Source organism: Poeciliopsis prolifica, unplaced genomic scaffold (genome assembly GCF_027474105.1).
Source record: "Poeciliopsis prolifica strain line A6 unplaced genomic scaffold, Auburn_PproV2 SCAFFOLD022, whole genome shotgun sequence".
Lineage (NCBI taxonomy): Eukaryota > Metazoa > Chordata > Actinopteri > Cyprinodontiformes > Poeciliidae > Poeciliopsis > Poeciliopsis prolifica.
In genome coordinates, this window is record NW_026562397.1 from 1,457,954 (window position 1) to 1,478,845 (window position 20,892).

The window sequence follows — 20,892 nt, forward strand, 5'->3', positions numbered from 1 at the left end:
ATCAACTGAAAACCCTCAGCTCTGTGTACCAGAGATAATGTACAGAGAAAACTGGTAGAGAGAGATAAACACAAAGCGCTTTGAAGAAACTGATTTAAAATGTTCAACATGCAGTGAGCTGGGCGGAATATGAAACAGCTTCTGGTGCTTCTCGTTTTTTAGGACAGATATGGAACTACTCAACAACAGCACAAAGCTTTCCACCCGGGGTTAACTGAAACAAACCGGCCGTCTCATCCAGGCTGAGTGAACAGCTGATAATGTTAGTCATTGTGATTGGTTAGGTCACACCATGCTTCACAGCATCCTTCAGGCCAGCAACCTACTGTCTGCCTCAGTCACTCTCTGTCCGGTACAAGTACTTCATCATCAGACGGTTCACCTTCTTCTTCCTTTGTTTCTCATTCTTCTTACTGCTCGGCTGCTTCTTGTTCAGTGGCAGAGTCTCCTCCTCATCTGGACTGGGAACCGATCTACCCACGGCTGTTTTCACTCTACTGCAACTCCAGTAGGAAATGGTAGACGCATCAGAAGTTGATGTAAAGTTTGACTCCGAATCTGATTCAGGAGATACTGACGATGATGGACGTTTCTCTTTTTTCTTGGACTTTTTTTGGGACTTTTTGACCCGTCTTTTAGAGTCGCTCCCTTCAACAGGATCATCTCCAGAACTGTCGGACTCAGAGCTGTGACTTCTCTTTTTCTTGCCCTTTCTTTTGCTCTTGCTGACATGGTGGCGGCTGCCGGTATGGGAGGATGATCTCCTGCAATCCACAGCAGATTCAGAACATCTAACACCTCTGGTGGGACACATCCTCTCTCTGTTCTCCATCTTTTGGCTCTCATATTCATTACTCTTGGTTCTTTCATCTTCAGAGTCTTCCAAGCTCCTGCGCTTGAATTTTATCGGTTTATAACTCAGCACTTCATTGATGGCTTTCTCCAAGTCAGGGTCAAGATAGTTCTGACGGCTGACCGGCCGAATGTCCAGGGTATCAAATGGCAGATCAGCAGAAGTGGGCCTGTCTCTGGGTGGAGGCACTGATAAACTGCGACCAATGGAAGACAGAGGACCGAACATGGACTGCTCAGTTAAGACCACACTTCTACTGTCATCTAGGTCAATGCCACCGTCACCGAGGTGACTGCTACCAACTAGGAATACCTGGGAATCAAGTTGGCCAACAATTCCAGGACTTTGACTTCTTGATCTCCTATTGGGAGGACACCTGCTGCTGCTGGCCCCGTCTGTACCAGAGATGCTTTGGCGGTGTGTGTATAGGCCTGTCAGCCCCAAGCTGCTGCCAGGATGAACCTTATTCCTCAGGTTTATCTCAGGATGGGTGGAGGATGATCCGTTAGCCTCTGAGCCAGCCTGAGAGATGGCTGACTGGCTATCCAGTGAAAGAGGAGGTTTCCTGGAAGAGGCTAAATAAGGGCCAACATGACATTTCTGGTTTAACAGCTCAGTTTTGCATCTGCTTTGGACGTCGCCTGACTCTGCTTTCTTCTTAGTAGACCAGAGGAAGGAGGGACTTTTGTCTACGATGAAATCCAGGTCAGGTTTCATTCTATAACTCAGAGAGGCCACAACAGGCACCGGCCTGATTGTCTGTAGTTCTCTCTGCCCTTTATGTTTCTCCTTAGCCTCTTTCCACTCTTTTCCTCCCTTTAAGTCGGTTTTTACAGCACATCTAGAACAACAGAGAATGACAGGCTTCTGTGTGAAAAAAGTGAACGAAGGAGAACACAGGAAAGCTCACGACAAAGATGAAATACAAAGTTGAATCAAGCAAATTTTGAAGAAAATGGACTAAATATAAAAGTAATATGAGATCATATTCAAGGAAAGTGTATAAGAAATGCTGGAAAATAAACAGGGAGGAAATGAAGGAGACAGAGACCTTTCAGTGTTATAGGACACTAGGAGGACATGTGAAGGTCGTAAACTATGACCCCAGGATTTCTAATGGACAGAATCAGTGAGATAACTCCTGTGGAATGTTCTGATCATTTCCATCAGGCAGAAGCTGAGGGAACCTATGGCTGTGACTGGATGGTTTTATATTCGCATCAAATGGATTACAGAGAAATTCAACCTTTACGTTCTCAAGTTTAGCTTCAACCAATCACTGAGTGAACTTGGCACTAAGTGTGCAAAGCCCACTTTATGTTTGGCTCATTTCTGCTTCACTTCCAGGCTTCAACAGGAAGTCAAGCAGGACTCAGCATGCTGCACTGCCATGTATAGGGTGGGACTTTTGCTACAACTGGTTGTTTTCCACAATAATTACAACAAATAAATGTGAAATATCGTAATGTAAATCACATAAATTCATGTTACGTCCCTCCACACTGACACTCAATAAGTTTTTGGATTCTTCTTGGCTCTGCTGCTAGCTGGAAAATGTCCCTCTTTCTCATTATAGGAATAATGCTACTGCATTGCAGGTGTCACCACGCTTTATCAAAAGTTAAGTAGTTATATTTTAAATAATTCAAATCAAACCTTAAATCACAATGATTCAACCATGGAAATGTCATTTCAGGGGAAATGTTGCCTCATTTAAGTTTTAAAGATACAAGTATAAATTGTAAAATATACAAATGTATTATTTTTCTGTTCTACAAGCAAACAAGAAGTGAATATAAGCAAAAAATACCTATGGTTAGCAATAGGTTAGCTATCAGTTTATGTTGCTTCCACTGTATAACACAAGCATCTTCTGCAGAGATAACTGACACATTTTCACTGACCTGTCCTCATCTGACAGGTTCTTGATAGTGCTATCATTTTTGGACAACCAGGACTTCACTCCATCCACACGGTCCTCCACTTCAGAGTCTGTGTCTGAGTGTCCCTGACTGCTCACCAGTTAGGGAAAGGAAGAGAAGTTAGAGGCAGAAGAGGAGAGAGTTAGAGGCAGCCATGGAAATGGTAGTTAAATACAGACACGTCTTCTGACATTCAGAAAGGAAGAACAATGTTAGGGTTCAATGGGAGCGAGCCCAGGAAGACGTCTTCTGTCATTACGGTAGAGGAAGAACAGGTTAAGGGTTTTAGTGCAGAGGCAGACGAGGACCTTAGCATTACATCTGGACAAAAGACGGACAGACAGAAAACATCTAGACGCAGACAGACGGAGCTGCATGGAGCTACATGGCAGGCTGTGGATTAGGAGATTCAGGAACTCTTTGTATCACTTAGTCGTACTTACGAAGGTTCATGATGCCAAAAATGATTTCTCTGTGAGTTACTCAGAAAAGCATGAAGAATTTAGCAATTTTTTAAAAATAAAATGTAAATAAAAACAGATGCATTATTTTCTTTCTAAAAGGATCATTCTTTTATAAGGACCCATCTCAGTTCCTGTCAAGAGAATTGTTGGTTAAAGAAATTATTTTTTTTTTTTAATCTAAATCTACAGGATAGCTAAATTATTTCAGGCCTTATCTTTATAAAAGCAATAGCAAAAACACTAAAGAAGACATCACATATTTGTGTCCAAAAGCCTCATTATATAAACTGAGAAAGGTCAATCAGAAAAGGTCAAGAAGCTTCATACTGCAATTTTCAATTCAATAATCCCTGTGGTTGTTTGAGAAGATTCATTTAGATATGTAGGTAGTTGTAAATTGTCGTAAAGAATAAAATACAACAAAAATATGCAAAAATTCTAGTTCTGGTCTTCAACATTAAATCTACTCTGCTTTGGGAGAACTAAGCTATAGCGCCAATTCACAACAAATGTCATCTCAAAATATTAAATTTCCATTCAATATTTTGAAATTTGAATGAAAATATTAATTTCCATTCTATTGCATCCTATTGTTCTTAGTTATCAGACAGTACAGTAAGCTCAGTAAATTACTGAAAGCAATTTAAAAAGTTTTTATCTGAGGAAACCCAGCAGATTGCATTGAATCATTGAGTTGCAGCATTCACTCTTCCGGGGCCAGCAGGGGGCGATCATCGCTTGCATTGTGTTGTTAACTTTTCAACAATCAATCACACTATCAGTGTTATACATCATTTTTCTACAATAACAAATGTAACCAATACAAACTTTAAACAGAAAAGGCCCTATATATGCTTTGTAAAGCAAAGACATTAAGCAGGGAAACCCACAGGTGAAGATTTCACTGTTGCCTGAACCTTTGGGAACACCCATCAGTTCATTTTGATTGTGTTTTCTTAATATGTAATTAATGACACAAAGTCTGATTAATGTCTTCTGCTCCCAGATCTCATTAGTTGAGATCTGGGATGAAATCTGTGGGAGCAGAACAGGCACTAACTGCTGTCTGTTCAGGCAGACCACAACCTGCAGTCTAATTGTTTTTTTTCTCACTAAAACATGAGAAACCCAAATAGGTGATATGTCTTTTCTATAGTACAATCTGAATGGTCCACAAAATGATATGCAGTCATTCAGATAACAATGTGGCAAAATGCCCACATGTAACCAGCGATGACTGATTACACATCAGCCACAACCAGGTGAGGTCCATGGCTGAAAGGAGAGCTGCTCACACTGAGGAAACTCTTCCAACAACAGAAAGCGTCCTTCAGTCAGGCAGAAATGAGACGTATTTAGCTAAAAGCAGAGCAAACAGACAACAGGTGATTTATGGTGTCTGGGGCACCTTGATGTGCTGCACATTGGCTGAAGCATCAGTGAAAAAACAAAATCAAGTCAGATGTTTATTGCTGCTAAAAGGAGAAATTGTTTCATAGTGCGGTTAATAGTAGTGATGGTGATTCAGCTGGATGTGAAGGCATGCAATGAAAAAGCACAGGTGGGTTGAATGTGTTGATGATGCATTTATGACACAGTAAACGTCACTGTTTACTCCATGAGAAAAACTGATGTTTTATGAACTAAATTATGGAGAAAATAAAAGCTAAGGTTTGATCCGTCATGTGATATATGCATCATTACTTCCAGCAAAGAAAGAAGCAACACAAGACCATGATCCTCACATTCGGTTCCTTCTTTTCTGGTACTTTGCCACCATATCCTGCAAACTGGTCACAGTGATGATGATGGTTATGATGCAAGGAAGAAAAGACATGGAAAGAAAAAACATGAAAGACAACAGAAGGACATAAAATTATGAGAAGCAAATTGCAGAAATGAGAGTAAATAAAAAATTTGGGTGAGTGTCTGATGCTGGGATGACAGCTGCACTGCCTTTGGCTTCACTTTCTACAACAGGACATCAGCTGAAGGCTCAGCCCAACCCCGCAGCCTATCAGGTCAAACTGACTGATCGTCTATTAATATTTTTTGACGTTAATGGACGAGTGACAGAGCAAACACACAGAGAGAAGCTGTAGCTTCCTGCTCTGAGCTCTGACCATCCTGCAGATAAACAACTAAAGGGATATTACAGATAGATCTATTAACACGAATGAAGATTCGCTCACCTTGTGCCTAAGAGGAAGTATTATTTTTCTATTATTAAGGGCAAAATAATTAATTGAATAAATAATGATGAATTTACTACTGAAATAATTATCAACCAATTTAGTGATCGATCGCTGCAGTAGATCACTTTCATAAAAATATAATTTTTACATATTTAAAAACTATTAAAATATTTATAAAAAATATATAAGTAATGAGCAAGAATCCGTTCATGTTAACCTGGCTAAACTGATACAGAGTTGGCACAACACAGTTCATAGGTTCTGTACCTGTTTATAAGGTCTTCGTTGTCATCACTCTCCATCTCGTCCTCAATGGCCGCCTGCAGGTCACCTATCCTTTTGAAGGCCAGCTTAAGGTCTGCCTGCAGGCTCTGGTTTGACGCCTCTAGGCTCTCAATGTCCATCTCCTGTTAACAAGGGAGACGGACACATGGTGATGTTAGCTGGTGGGTGCTAAGTAGCGCTCCAAACTAGAGTCCAGTCTGTAAGACAGGAGTAACGCTGATGACTGAAAGCTCTTCCTCCTTACCAGCTCGTGTTTCTTGTGGCTTGCCTCTGCTTCTTTTTTGGCCAGCTCCCCCATTTCCTCTTTAATGTCTCGGATCTGTCTCTGCAGCCGCTTATTTTGCTCCTTCTCACGATTCTCGCTGCTGATGCGCTGGTCTCGCTCTTCTGTCACCTTCTCCACATTCTCCTTCAGACGAGCTACAAGATTCTGTACAGCAAGACAAAAAGTTGCAAAATATACACCATCCTAGTTTACCACATGTCTGGAAGTTTACAGAAATCAAAATAATGAAATAAATGAGCTCATTGTTCCTTTATAAAGATAATTTTCAGGTTTTAGACAGAGGTAAGGAGTAATCTGTTCATCCTTCTGGCCTCTTGGCTTTTAAAGTCACTGTGTGAAGTTTTAGGAAAGAGAGCACTGTTGACTCATTCATGAAGGATTCTAGTCCATTCTTCTTTGGCGAGGTGCTACTGCATTGATCATTAAAAACTTCAGTGCATAACTTTAATAAAAAGTTTTTTTTAATATGTTTGTTGAAACTGTCACTATGTCATGACAGCATGTTATGAGACAATATGTGGAAAAAAGTTCAGTTTGCGCTCTTCTCTCAGTGCTAACTTGAAGCAACCAGTCAGACTCAGGAGGCGGGTCTTAGCGCCTTCAATCACCCACGCTGCTCAATCCACACCTGCCTTTTGTCCAAACCAACAACAACTGAAGTACTTGAGAGTAATTCAGAATTATTGTGGGCAATAAACTTTGGATTATTGTCCACAATAATTCATCTGATGATAAAAAAAAAAAGATCAGGAGGTCAGTAAGACCACTACACTACATAAACAGACCTCTGTCGTTAGCTGTGCACATACATATTGATGACTACTCATGTCCCACTTTGGCTCCTCACCTCCAACCGTTTGACCTGCGACTTCTCAAACTCCATCTTGGTCTCCAGTTCTCGGATCTTGGCTCTCCTGACGATTGGCCAGAGATTTCTCCACCATGGACTGCTCCTGGAACTCCAGCTGGCTCTGGAGGACCTGCATCTGATTCAGAGCAGACCCAGGTCAGTGCTGTTAGACCAGAGAGTATTATTAACTTAAACTAGAAAATTCCTGAAGAAATTTAACCGGGTCCTGCCAAAGTGTGACTGTCGGTTTGGACAGTCACACATTCTAAAAATTAGCATCAATGCTAAGCTTAGCAAAAAAAATGAGTAACATGGACTTGAACCATGTTAGTAATTTTATGCTAATTTGACAAATATGTTTATTTTAGCGTGAATACTGCAGCATGTGGACCACCACTAGCATGGTGTGTATAATTGACTTACTCCATTCATATACTAAACATGGCTAACAAGTAAGAGAAATAGATAATACCTTATTTATGATAAAAGGGCCCAAACCTGAGATAATGAAACTTTTTATCATCTCACAATCAGAAATTCTGTGTATCTTATTGGTCAAAAGCAACAACAAACAAACACATAACTCATGTTCAAAGAAATACTACTAATAATCTCCCGGCCAAAAAACGGGAGACTTGACAAGGCGTTTTATGCCCTATGATGTCACTGACATGATGTCACTGACATGATGTCACTGAATGACGGCGTCACAAAGGCTTTGATAGGTTTTGAGTCGCTGTCTCCTTCAGTGACTCCTCACAAGCAAACACAAGTTCAAAGAGTTCTCACACTGGAATCGTGTCGTGCAGACTTGTAGCGAGAAGATGAACATAAAATGAATATTTTTTAATTGTTCCGATGTTCCTGACCCGATGGAGAAGGTACTGGAAGGGAAAAAGCTGAAGCTGTTGGCAGCAAACCTGGAGCTCAGGCTGCTGATCGACTGAGGGGCTTTGAAAGCTTTGGAGCAGCTCGGCTAAGAGGAAACTGCCCTCATCCACAAGATGATCGACAGGATGGCAGAAGGTCTCACAATGCCAAAGAAATTTGCGACAACGTCAAAGAACGGAGCAGCATGTGCAGCAAAGTTCTCGTCAAGCAGAAGAAGACACACAGCAGCTCGCAGCTAAAGAACCTGCTGAAAACAAAGGATGAACACGTCAGCACCAAGATGATCGAGCTGCTGCAGGAACAAATGAAGAAGGCCTTTAAAGGCTTTGAGAACAGTCTGCTGGAAAAAGCTGTGTACGGCAGAAGTTACGGGATATGTCACGTTGTTTCTTGTGGTGGTTGTTACAGGCTTGATAATAATGCTACAGCAGTTCGGTTTGAGAGCTGAACTGTTACAGCATTAGTTCAAACCAACTGATAACTCAGTGGTTCAGCTGTTGGGAACAGATTTGCTAAAGAGGCTCTAAAACTGGTGGCTGCTGATTAACTGCAAGTCCGTCTTTAACTGCTCCGATGTGACAGAGAAAAGCTCACACAGTTGCTCAGAACTGGACAATCAGTTGAAAACAAAGGATGGATGTCTCAGAGCCAAGATGTACAGAGGAAAATGTGATTGTGCTTTTCTTTGTTACTTCCACTTCTTGTCGTGATTTGCATGTTTAGATTGTTTTGGGTTTGTTGTTTTTCCTCTGGACTGTCGACCACGGAAACGGCATCGTAAGCAGAGACCAACCTGTGGCTTCTAACTGATGACTTTTATTGAAGGACAATTATTGAACCCTGAATTTTATGGAGACAAGAGGACGGTTTTAAAGTGACTCCCTTGTTAAACTACATTGACTGCTTCTCTGTTTGGGTTTTGGAGTTGTTTGCTCCCCTTGGATCCAAGACAGATTGTGGGGTCATATGAGTCACAGTTTGAGTTCTCAAACTAAACTGTTACAGCATTGGTTCAACTAACTGATAACTCAGTAGTTCAACTGTTGGGGACAGATTAGTTGAAAAGGTGTTAAAACTGGAGGATGCTGATTTACTGTAAGTCTGTCTTTAACTGCTCCGATGTTGCAGAGTCTAAACGTTAAAGTAGAACTCAAACAACTTGAGAAACTGATTAATCCTGATGGACGTGATCTGCAGCTCCCTGGAGAGCTCCCTGCAGCTCTCCCATTTCCCTGGAGCAGTTTGAAGCCAGGTGTGAAGCGGCCAGGGTGAGGATCCGTCTGAGGCTCCAAGTCTGAGGCCTAGGAGTGTATCGTGCCTTCTCAGGTCCAGGGCCGTGTCGTGCCTTCTCATGTCCAGGGGCGTATCGTGCCTTCTCAGGTCCATGGCCGTGTCGTGCTCCTCAGGTCCAGGGGCGTATCGTGCCTTCTCAGGTCCAGGGCCGTGTCGTGCCTCCTCAGGTCCAGGGGCGTATCGTGCCTTCTCAGGTCCAGGGCCGTGTCGTGCCTTCTCAGGTCCAGGGGCGTATCGTGCCTTCTCAGGTCCAGGGCCGTGTCGTGCCTTCTCAGGTCCAGGGGCGTATCGTGCCTTCTCCAGGTCCAGGGGCGTATCGTGCCTTCTCAGGTCCAGGGCCGTGTCGTGCCTTCTCAGGTCCAGGGGCGTATCGTGCCTTCTCCAGGTACAGGGGCATATCGTGCCTTCTCCAGGTCCAGGGGCGTATCGTGCCTTCTCCAGGTCCAGGGGCGTAACGTGCCTTCTCCAGGTCCAGAGGCGTATCATGCCTTCTCCAGGTCCAGGGGCGTATCGTGCCTTCTCCAGGTCCAGGGGCGTGTCGTGCCTTCTCCAGGTCCAAGGCCTTAGTCATGAGCCGGAAAAGGTAAGAGTGCCTTCTCCAGCTCCAGGGACATGTCCTGCCCCAAGTGGAGGAGTTCAAGTGTCTCGGGATCTTGTTCATGAATGAGGGGAGAAGGGAGCAGGACATCGACAGGCGGATTAGCGCAGCGTCTGCCGTGAAGTGGACGCTGTACCGGTCCATCGTGGTGAAGAGAGAGCTGAGCCAAAAAAGTTAAGCTCTGCGGGGCATTGAAGATGCCTCCTGGTCGCCTCCCTGGTGAAGTGTTTCAGGCACGTCCCACCTGGAGGACGCCCTGGAGAAGACCAAGGGAGGGACTATGTCTCCAGGCTGGCCTGGGAACGCCTTGGGATTCCCCCGGAAGAGTTGAAACAAGTGGCTGGGGAGAGGGAAGTCTGGGCCTCCCTTCTTAAGCTGCAACCCCCGCGACCCGACCCCGGATAAATGGTAGAAAATGGATGGATGGACGAATGGATAATAATAATAATACAAAGATAATAAATTAAGGAATTGATTCATTAATTCCCTGGGCTGTTGGAATGTTTGACACATCGAGCGCATCCAACACTCCACATAGACTTTGAATATAAACCAGAATCGCCTGACGCTCAAAACGTGTTTGATGTTAATGCATCATTAGAATGTTCATTGCTGATGTCAATGTTAACAATGACATCAGCAGTGATGACATCACTCTTTGATGCATAAAATGTAGCACACAGACTGTTTTTTCAAACCTCTTCCTGTTTCAGACTTAGAAGTTATAAGTTATGAATTGTTAAAATGATTTGAAGACACAGAATCAACCCAGTTCAGATTCACATTCTCAGGTTAGAGAGACTCGCCTGGTAAGCAAACTTTTTGGTACTGAAATTTATGAATTTAATCAAAGTATGTTATGAATATGTGTGCATTTACGCCATCTTAAGTCCAGAGCACACTAGATTTTTTGTTGCTTTTGCCACCACTATATGATATGCATGTAAGATATAACAAGCAGCGCTATTCAGAGATGCAATGAGTTTCTATCAGTTGTTCCACCATGTTTGTATTTTGACATTTTGCCATCACTGTGGTTCTAAAGAGCAGCTCAGAGGGAGACAAAATTCTGTCTGTTTTGAGTGAAACTGACACTGTTTTGTGTCAGTTAGTCTTTTGTTTTGACTTGAATTTGGCTCATTTGTTGTTAATTATGTTGCCACAGTTACTCAAAATGCCAACAAAAGTAATATCTCCCCTCACGGGATTGAGCTGCAGGTTTTGATATATATAGCCTATTGTTAGGGGGCACGCAGCGGTACCTGCCATACATTTCTATAGCAGGCCCCAATCAGAACTTCAGGCTATAACCTGATTCAGTGCATCTCTCCTCTTACAGTTAACATATAGTGTATATTGTCCCTATTCTAACTAAAATAAATTGTATAATTAACACCGTAATGAACAGGAATAAGAACAAATAGCTAATATATTCATGCATTAGTAATTTTCAGTATGTGATTGATGAGCACACCTTGGAATCTGGATAACATTTGTACTATGAGGTGTTATTGTTTTCTCGGTATATAGACTACCCTAACCACCATCATCAAAGTAACATTGGTTTCCCTCAATGTCACTCTGTGGATGGCTTTGGCTGCTCAACAATAATACTAAGTTGGGTGAATCACAGCAAACGTAAGTCATCATACAGTAACTGTATATACAGTTCAGATGCAGCTTATGGAAATCCTCAGTGAAGAGGTTTCAGACAGATGCTTACCCATCCCAAAACTAACCTTTTCCTGAACCTCCTGTTTCTCCTTGAGGGCCTCCTCCAGCTGAGACTGCAAGTCATTCATTTGAGCCAAGTTCTGAGCCAACTGAAACACAACGCAGAGGACAGATCACAACAGTCAGCAAATGAAGTGAATTGATATTTAAATATTTGATGCTTTTTGTTTCAATAAAACTGAACAATCCTTATCAGATCACTGTTAATTACAAAGTATAATCAAATTACACTCTGTTGCCGTTTAGATACAATTTAAATACCGTTTAAATACAAATCAGACATTTTAAACTGTAGTTGGCACTGAAATCTGCTTCAACATGAAGGGTATCAAACAAGCAGACCTGGTTAAACATTTAGAGGAGCCAATTAAAAGTTTCTTTTTTTCATTAGCACTGGAAAAAGACACTATAACTCGATATTTTTTTTTATCTTTAGGTTCTTTCTGCCTAGAAGTCATTATCCGACTACTTCTCCTGACAAGGAGCACCTGGGACACAGCAGCCTTGTGTTTCTTCATCAGCTCGTTGAGGTCCTCCTGATCCTCCTCCATCCTGGACTGCAGGTCATTCTTCTCTCTCTGAAGACGGCTCTGCTGTTCTTCCAGCTGATAAGACAAAAGCAGCAAACTGACCAAACTGACCAGCATGAGTTAAAACAGCATCTTTTTTCCACAGATCAAAAAATGGGAAAAATACTCTTGTGCTTCCAGAATTTTGATCATATGTACATAAAAAATAAATATAATGTGATATTTTAGCTCTTTGACCAAACTGAATGAGATGTTAATGTCACATAACAAGACATTAACACGTGTTGTAAACATGTGATAAAAACGTCACATGTTTACAACTGAAAAGCAGATACTGTTTGAGATCTCTGAGGAATTTTTAAAATAATTCCAGTCTGAGTAATAACACGTTTGAGTGTTTGAGATGTCTTAGTATTTACAGGAGGTTTCCACAAGCTGAAGCTTGTGACCACATTGTGTGACCACATGTGTGACCATCATGTGGTCACACAATGACCACATGATGACCACTCTGCTAGATTGTCCTACCCTCCAGTGTTTATGATCTTCTGCGCTTGGTGTGACACTAATGTGTTGGCTCTGTCTGGCACAGTTTTATCAGGGTCTGATTTTGTAACAAACCTGTCAATGATTTTCACCTTAACAGTGTTCGGTCATTTTTATTTCATAACACATGGAACGTTTTATAGCTTAAGCTCAGTTCACACGATACAATTTTAGAAATGTTGGCCGATTCTCAAAACGTGAGAGACCACATGCTAGCTGATTTAAAATTGTAGGTTTGACAGGTTCGATCGTAAAGTGTGAGTTTTCACTTAAGGACATTCCAAGTCCAGATATGAAATCCCTTAAAATTCTGCACACCTTCATTTAGAGTAAACAAACATGGAGAACGATGTGGAAGCGGTAACTTTAGTTTGTGAACTTATTTTAACCCAAAAAAGACAAAGCTTAGGATCAAGAACTGGAGATATCGCGAGCAAGAACTGTATTTGTTGCATCTCAATATGGAAGTTTTTTTTTCTTCCTCATAACAAATACTGTTTTTAATTATAATTTTTTTTTCGGTTTTCTCGTTTAATTAACCGTTTCCATGAACTTATAATTTTTTGCTGTGTTGATGTTGTAGAATATATGTATATACTGCATCTTGTTTCAGAAAACTCAATGACTGAAACATCAGAGTAGCTTAAATTAGAAGAAAGCAATTCCTTCATATTCGTTTTTCGAAAAATCAGATGACAGTTATCCTTTTTTCCCCCAACTAACAGCGAAAGGTTAACATATTACATATTATTATTACATATTACAAATCCAGATGGATTTCAATTAAAGGATGGATTTCAATTAATATTTATTTTTTGAAAGCATTTTGTACATTTTGAAAACGGATGTTTTTATTTTTTCAACATTTTTTTATACATATTATCTCGAGTGAAATCACGTTTTACTTTACTGAGACTTCAGGAGCAATTTTCTGGCATTGCTCCTGAAGTCGCGCAATATTTTTGCAGTGCTCATCAGTTTTCTGTACCTATATCCTTTTCTCTATTTGCTCCTGTATTTAGACAACAAAGAGAATAACCCAGCGTACCAATTTCTGTATTTTTCCTCTGTTGTGTTACTACTGAATGAAATCAAATGCTCCACTTCAACCAAAGGTTAGAATGCGCTTCTGAACCAGATGTACTCTGTGGAATAATTTTATAATTTTTCAGACGTTTTTTTTTTTTTTTTTTAAACCAATTAAATTGCATGCTGCTCCAAACAAGGATAAAGCTTTACTTATGGTTTTATGAGATCTAATTATCTATAAAGCACATTTCATTCATCCTAGCACTAACGATGTAGCAGAAGAGTTACTGGGTACATCGACTGCGTCACAATTTCACTACAGCTTCTTTCTTTGTCATTTCTGTTGTGGTACTCTTTAGACAAAATTTAAATTAAACATTCGCGTTCTTTCCACATTTTGACCAAACAATCTTCCAGGTCAGATGTCCAGCGGACTCTGAGTGCACTGGGCTTTAGCTTCTGAATTTTGTGCACCTGCTTTGTTTGTATATAAAATGGCTGTTTATTTGGTTATTTGTAAAGTGCATGGAGACAGCTGTTCTGAGTTGGCACCACATCAATAACTGGAACAAACTGAATTGGTAGAGTTCCCCTTGGCAACTCTACCAAGAGAAGGGCAGAGGGAGAATTGCTATGAAGAGGGATTCCATCCTGGTCCTCATCTTCAATGAATGAAATGAAAGAATGAAGAAAAGAAACTTGGAATGGAAATGTCAACATAAACTCTGGGTTCAAAAAACAAATCCAATATAAAAGGAAGAGTGTAGAAAAGAAGCTTCTTCTTTAGAAGAATGAAAGCTGTAGTGATGAGAAACATTGCAGAGAATTGTACCAACCATCTGCTTGGCTTTAGAGATCTCCTCCATCTGAACATGCAGGTCTTCTATCTCCACCTCCATGGATTTTCGAGCTTTGACTGCAGCAGCACAGGTGAACTCGGACTCCTCCAGCTGTAAAGAAGACAAATCTCAGTGTCTGATATTAAATCCAACTTCAAAATTCTCATTGAACTGAGTTTTAGCTTTTTTCAGCAGATGTTTATCCAAAGCTTCACTTATACAGACCATGTGCTTTGTCCAGATAATTTCTTTTTAAAAGGAGGTGCTGGCTGAAGATGTATCTTAAAGTTTGTGATCAATATCGTTTCTGATAACGAGCAGTCCTGGTAATTTCTATTTTTAAATTTTTTTTAAAGGTGGGTGTCAGAACCTGGTTTTTCAGCTGAGCAATCTCTCTCTTGCTGGGTGCGTTGTTCTTTATGTGGTCCAACATGATCTGGGCATCAGCCAGCAGGGCTTTGGTCCTCTTCAGGTCCTTCTTCAGGCGTTTCTCAGTGTCTATGTCACAGTTTGTCACCTGGGCAAAAAGGAACGATCAGTTTGCGCTTTCTTGTTACTTTTCTTACTTTTTATATGTAGCGACTCCCAACCATTCATCGTCTTTCCATAAGAATAAATTTAGGCAAGTACAAGTTAGAGTAATTCACAACCATGCTTGAATTTATGATGCGACATCATAGTGAAGGTGCATCTAGAAAGACATTTTCTGTAGAAAGTGAAACCTAAAAGAACCTGGACAAACTGTCTTCACCTGAGCATCACTGGGGTGAACACAATCACGTGCAGGTGATTGTCTTCAGTGTTTGAACTGTTTGTTTAAAGGTGATCAGACACTCATCACCATCTGGTGTCCTTACCTTGCTCTGTGCTGACAGAAGCTTCGCCTCCAGCTCTCTCTTCTCCTTCAGCACCTTCTGCTTTTCATCATACTCTTCTTCAAGCTGGACCTCTATTTGCTTCAACTACACAAACACATATAAACACACTAATGAAATACACTTAAAAATTAGATACATTCTTGTGTCTATATGCATGACATGACATCATGGGGTGATTTCTGTCTCTCAAAATTCTCTTGAAGGCCCTGCAAGCCTCTCATGTTTAGATGTCTGACAGGATAAATGGTAACATGCTCTCTTGAAGTACATCTTATGTTTCTAGTTTGAAAGGTTGATGTGAAGTTGGTAGGGACCTGGTTGTGTTCATCACAGCGCTCATGATTAATGAAAAGTGCTCTCTAGTGAGATCAGCCCAACTGACTCCTTGTGATATAACTTTATTATAAAATTATAGTGACTTTCCTGAATATTTTATTGTTAGCGCTGTTATGTGGATATGCTGCATTTAGATTAGTATTACCCCAATGGTCTTTGGAAACAGAGGTCAAACGAAGCCAGAAAGGAACCTCTAATTCTTACTTCGCAGCCTTTGTAAAATTCCTGTTATGTGGTTTTCAGTTTGAAAATGAGCCCTCTGGGTCAGGTAGTATAAAAATGGCTCAACTGATTCTCTCTTCAACAGTGCCCCTACTGTCAGGCATGAGGTGGTGCAGTTAAGGTGAAACATTAATCCTCCTGACCTTCTTACTGCATGACTGCCTGATCTCTTCCACCTCATCATCCTTGCTTTCGATCTCCTTAAAATGTGTTTGACGCAAACGTTCCATCTCCATCTCCAGTCGCAGCTTGGCCTGAAACATAGATCAATCATCATACATACACACACACACACATCAAGGACAGCCTGACCACTCCTAGAGGAAGGACCCTGGCACATGTACTCCCAGACTCCTATCATTGCATCCCAATACAAAGATTAAAAAACCCAGTTTTTTATAAGAGTCAAAAAGTTGCCATATGTCATCAGATAAGGTTACTTCTGAATAATGACTGAGATAGCGACTGTTACATATGCTGTCTGATATCAACTTGTCAACATCTGTACCTGCTCCAGCATCTGGATGGTGCCAGCTTGCTCATCCAGCTCCTCCTCCTGGTCCTTGATCTTGGCTTCCATGTCGCGAAGCTGCTTCTTCAGCTAAATAACAGGGATGGTCATAGCTGATTGCAGGGGAACTACTTGAACAAAGACTGAGCAATTTGACTTAGTCTGTTTCCAAAAACCTTAGCAAGAGATGCTTCATCCTTTGATTCCTGGGAGTTAAGATCCTGCAGCTCTGCTTCCACCTGATCCAGCTTCAAATTCACTGTACGCAATTCAAGGTCCTTGTCCTACAAAACACACGAAGCAGTCAGACCACACCGCACATTGAGTGAAAGAGAAAGAGGAAGTGAACTGTTAATGTAACACGGGAAGCTTAAGCAAAGCGAGGAAGTCAGACCATTTACAAAAAACACATGTAATTGTAAGCCTGCCTGTTGTAGAAGTAACAATATACGGTTGCAAGCTTCTGCAGGCGCTTATTACCAACTCAACTAAATGGAAAAGCTTGCTCCCTGCTAGTGCTACATTTACCGGTACTAAAGCTTCCTGTGACTGATATTTTACATACTGATACTGAAATGGTGATTGATATGATGAACAACCCTGGTGAAATAGTTCAGTTAAAGAAAAACTTTGATAGTAAAGTCAAAGTTTTCTGCTGAAGTCTGGACAGATTAGGATTGATATTAGCACCATTTCTGTCACAAAAAGTTATTTAGTGGTGAAAGAAAAAAGACCAGGGAAAACCTGATCAAATATTGTGTTAACATAAAGCTTTGGTGTTTGGCAAAAGTTCATCCTAAATATATAAACAATAGTTTGACATCCCTCTGAAAGCACAGGGACACACACCTCCAGCTGCTGTCTGAGGCTGAAGGCCTCCCCACTCTGCATGTCCTTCTCCCGGGCCAGCTTCTCCCTCAGGCTCCTCTCCCTCTGCACTTCGTCCTGAGCTGCACTCAGCTCACCATCAAACCTATAGACAAGCAACCTCTTGGTGACGAGAACAGACCACAGACACTACAGCTGACAGCAGCAAGTTTAAACTTAGAGGGGCTAAAACACATTGTACATATTATCTCTGTGGAAAGCTTAGTGACACAAGTCAACAAGAAAGCCAGAGTTCTACCATTAGGAACAGAAAGATGCTACTAATCATGTGGAGCAGCCTTCCTGGCTCACTGGCTAGCAATCTGCTAATGCATGTCTATGAACGATGGAGTGTCAAAGTTGGTGTGTGAGGACGGACTTCCTCTGCTTCTTCTCCAGGTCGTGGTTGCGGCTCTGCTGGCCCTCCAGGTGAAGCTTGGTGTCCTGCAGCTCAGCTACCAGCCGCTGATTCTTTTTCTTTAACTGCTGAATGTTTCGCTGAGACTCTTCGTTATCAGCCTGCAGGTCACTGATCTGCAAAACACACAAGATTGGTGTTTTTATTACACCAATGTCATCATTTTGTATTGATTTCCACTGATTTTAGTAACTGTATTTACGCTTAATCCTAAACAGCTGAAAGACTTGCAGACTCTGACCTGGTTGGTCCTGATATTCTGCCTCGGCTCTTGCTATGAGGTAGTAACTTAGGAACTTAGGAAACCAGAAAAGATTTACTAAACAATGAAAATAAGAACAATGTAATCAACTCTAAAAAAAAAAAAAAAAAAAAAAAGCTAATCTTCTGGCTGTCAGCCTTCATTCTGTAATGATGTCACCACAGAGAAACATACACATGAGAAGAAAGCACCAAAACAAAGAGGAAAACATGAAGGAAAGAGATATTCAACCAAAGCCCATTCCCACTTCCTGGTTTTTATACCTGAATGTAAGGCAAGTTTAACAGACAGTCTGATAAGTCATAGTCCCACTAACAGCAATATAGAGCATAAGATCTTCCATATTTAGACTCTACTGTCAGCCCATCAGTAACTTGGTGTGTATTGGAGCAGTCGTGTCTACTCACCCTTCTCTCCAGCTGACGCTTGTTCTGTTGTTCAACCTCCAGCTTGTCATCAAACTCCTGCTGCAGTCTTTTCTTGGTGAACTCGATCTCCCTGATGGCTCGCTCATACTTTAACCTCCACTCTCCTCCTGCTTCAGAAACAAAATCAGAGGCCGCTTCATATGCTACACCATGTTCTGTGTCAAACACAATATTTGTTTGCTTACTCAGAGACTAAAATGTAAAGTCTATTGTGGAAGTTAAACTAATATTAATTTTATTTGTTTAAAGCTGCAGTGTGTCATTTTTACAGAAAATATTTTTTTACATATTACTTGAATTTAGCAGCGAGTACATGAGGTGATTAACAGCATTAAGACCCTCCTTTGGTTAGCAGCAGTACGTTTCTTCAGATGGTAAGAAACGTACTGACCATCTGAAGTTTGGTAAGTATGAGACAGATTACCTGTCTCACAACATACTGTCATGACATGGTGACAGAGCTCAGCTGCTGGTCCGCCCTGTCACCACCCATACAGACATGTAAATTAGCATAAGGTCACAAAGTGGAAGTTTATTCCAAATGGAAGAATCATGTGATGGACCAGGGCAACATGCCACTACATTTCTTGTGTCTGACCTGAGTCGTCGTCATCCATTTCTCCGTTGAGTTCAGAAGCTCTGATGAGCCGAGCCTCCATCACCTCCATCTCCATGGACTCCGTCTGTTTCTTCATGCTGTCAAACTTAGCCTTATTGAAGCGAGTGGATGAGTTGTTACCATGACAACACAAATGTCCATGAGTGAAGCAGCGGATGGTTGTACCTGCAGGTCCTTCATGTCCTTCTCCAAGCGGAGCCTCTCGGAGGTCTCTGCCTCCAGCAGCTGGGAGGCCGACTCGGCCGTGTTCCGCTCATCAGTAAGCTCTGTGGACAGCTCTGTCATCTGAGGACACAGACCAAGGCTCACACATATGCTCCGACATGGTGGTTTGCTACTATGCAGTGTATACCAGAAGTTTATATACACCCAATAAAAAAGCAGCTAAGTAACTGAAAGCCTTTAGTTGTGTGTTTACCCTGCTCTCTAGTCGGTCACTGTTCAGCCTCAGCTCGTTCCTCTCCTTCTCCATCTTCTCCAGCTTCTGTTTCAGCTGCTGAATCTCCTCCTGGAAGAAACACACACACACACACACACACACACACACACACACACACACACACACACACAGTTTCAGGGGAGAACTAACAAATGTTCTGGATGGGTGTTAGCACCTAACCTGTTACGCTGACCTGTGTTTCAGCATTATATGTAGACGTACTGCTGATTTACAGAAAAACGATCAAAATGTTTGGATACTTGCAGTAAAACAGTCACAATAACACATTTTAAAGAAAACAGGAGGAGCTATTCCTTTTGTAGCATTTTGATGTACCAATTGATTCAGTTTTTACTGCAGTTCTCGGGACGGTACAGCAGGTATGAGTGAATAACCCAAACCAAAGAAACTCACATCCTTTCCACGAATCTGCTCCTCGGTGAGCTGCACCTCTATCAGAGGTCTAACAGTGGTGAAGAGCTTCCACCATGGCCAGCCCTTCACACCACGGTTCTTCTTGATGTTCTTCTGGATGCACCGGATGGCAAGATCCTGGATCTGATCAGCAGAACCAAACACCACAGTTATCAGTTTTACTGTCACACAAGAGGTGAAATACGATTTCAGGAAGAAAATATTCATTCAATCATAACAGAGTGGCATAAAAAAAGTGCTTGCCAATGTTTTCTTCTCAATGCAATGAGTTCCTGTAATGCTGCAGTGATGCTGATGTGTATAGGGCCTGAGCAATCTTGTGGGTTTGGCAATTTATTACATTTTATTTTAGTTTTTACTGACCAACTAAAGTTGCATAGAAACAATTTTACTTTTTTTGCTGAACTGCACAAGTGATGTGTTGTAGCAATTGTACATTAGGATTGTCCAGTCTGTTTGGATGAATCAATAATGGTTTGCAGCTGAATGGAGGAGAATCAGCTGCTCTCCGATTGGATGGCAGGTTCATTGGAAAAACAAAAAGTACACCCTGTCTTTTATTTGTAGGATAATATGATAGGACTGATCAGGCCACTTACATGTCAATGCCATCAAACATCCATGAACAGGCAGAACATTGAGAATATTCTGAGTCTGATATAAGCGAGCACACAGCCGTCCTACCTTTCTCTTTTTGAATGCCTGTCTGGCCAGGTACCCCCTGCATGCAGCCTGGAACAGAGAGATGTTCCTCCTGGTCTGGACATCACGCTGCTCCTCAAGCATGGACAAAGTCCCAGCTCGGAAAAACACCTGGAGGACAGCAGCAGAGAGTTTTTCAGCTCCATTTCAAGTTGACAGGATGAGCCTGAGCCTCACTCACTCACCTTGCTTAGCCCCAGGTGATAGCTGCTCTTCTCCAGCTCCAGGGACTCCAGCAGCTCCTGCACCGCCTAAACACCAGCAGGACAATCAAGCAGTCAGATGGAGAAATAGAACCTGAGATTTGCAGTGTTTTGGCACTGGAATACTACAGGCTGATTTCCACATCACAGGACGTTGAAGGACTCCACAGAGCTGGATAGCACAGATATCCAGACTCACACCATCAGGGCCTGCAGCCTTGTGAGAGCAGAGTCTGACCAGCTGACTTCTAACATCT

General features: G+C 41.7%; 1 protein-coding gene and 1 long non-coding RNA gene across 2 annotated transcripts in view; one reads left to right on the forward strand and one right to left on the reverse strand.

The window, feature by feature from the left end:
• Positions 1-326: 326 nt before the first annotated feature.
• Positions 327-20,892, reverse strand: part of myo18ab (myosin XVIIIA b) — a 58,941-nt gene continuing 38,375 nt past the window's right edge. Inside the window, 24 exon segments of the mRNA XM_055045458.1 lie at positions 327-1,694; positions 2,758-2,865; positions 4,985-5,029; positions 5,702-5,841; positions 5,964-6,149; positions 6,853-6,915; positions 6,917-6,991; positions 11,377-11,460; positions 11,860-11,976; positions 14,313-14,426; positions 14,686-14,832; positions 15,173-15,277; positions 15,895-16,005; positions 16,260-16,352; positions 16,439-16,546; positions 17,112-17,235; positions 17,509-17,663; positions 18,217-18,344; positions 18,836-18,947; positions 19,022-19,141; positions 19,275-19,364; positions 19,710-19,853; positions 20,415-20,543; positions 20,618-20,683. Of these exon segments, the coding sequence (XP_054901433.1) occupies positions 335-1,694; positions 2,758-2,865; positions 4,985-5,029; positions 5,702-5,841; positions 5,964-6,149; positions 6,853-6,915; positions 6,917-6,991; positions 11,377-11,460; positions 11,860-11,976; positions 14,313-14,426; positions 14,686-14,832; positions 15,173-15,277; positions 15,895-16,005; positions 16,260-16,352; positions 16,439-16,546; positions 17,112-17,235; positions 17,509-17,663; positions 18,217-18,344; positions 18,836-18,947; positions 19,022-19,141; positions 19,275-19,364; positions 19,710-19,853; positions 20,415-20,543; positions 20,618-20,683 (3,924 nt within the window). The 3' untranslated portion in view covers positions 327-334.
• LOC129369817 (uncharacterized) lies at positions 10,233-11,896 on the forward strand. The gene is made up of 3 exons (XR_008606985.1): positions 10,233-10,446; positions 11,168-11,505; positions 11,808-11,896. It is a non-coding gene; the product is annotated as an uncharacterized LOC129369817 (long non-coding RNA).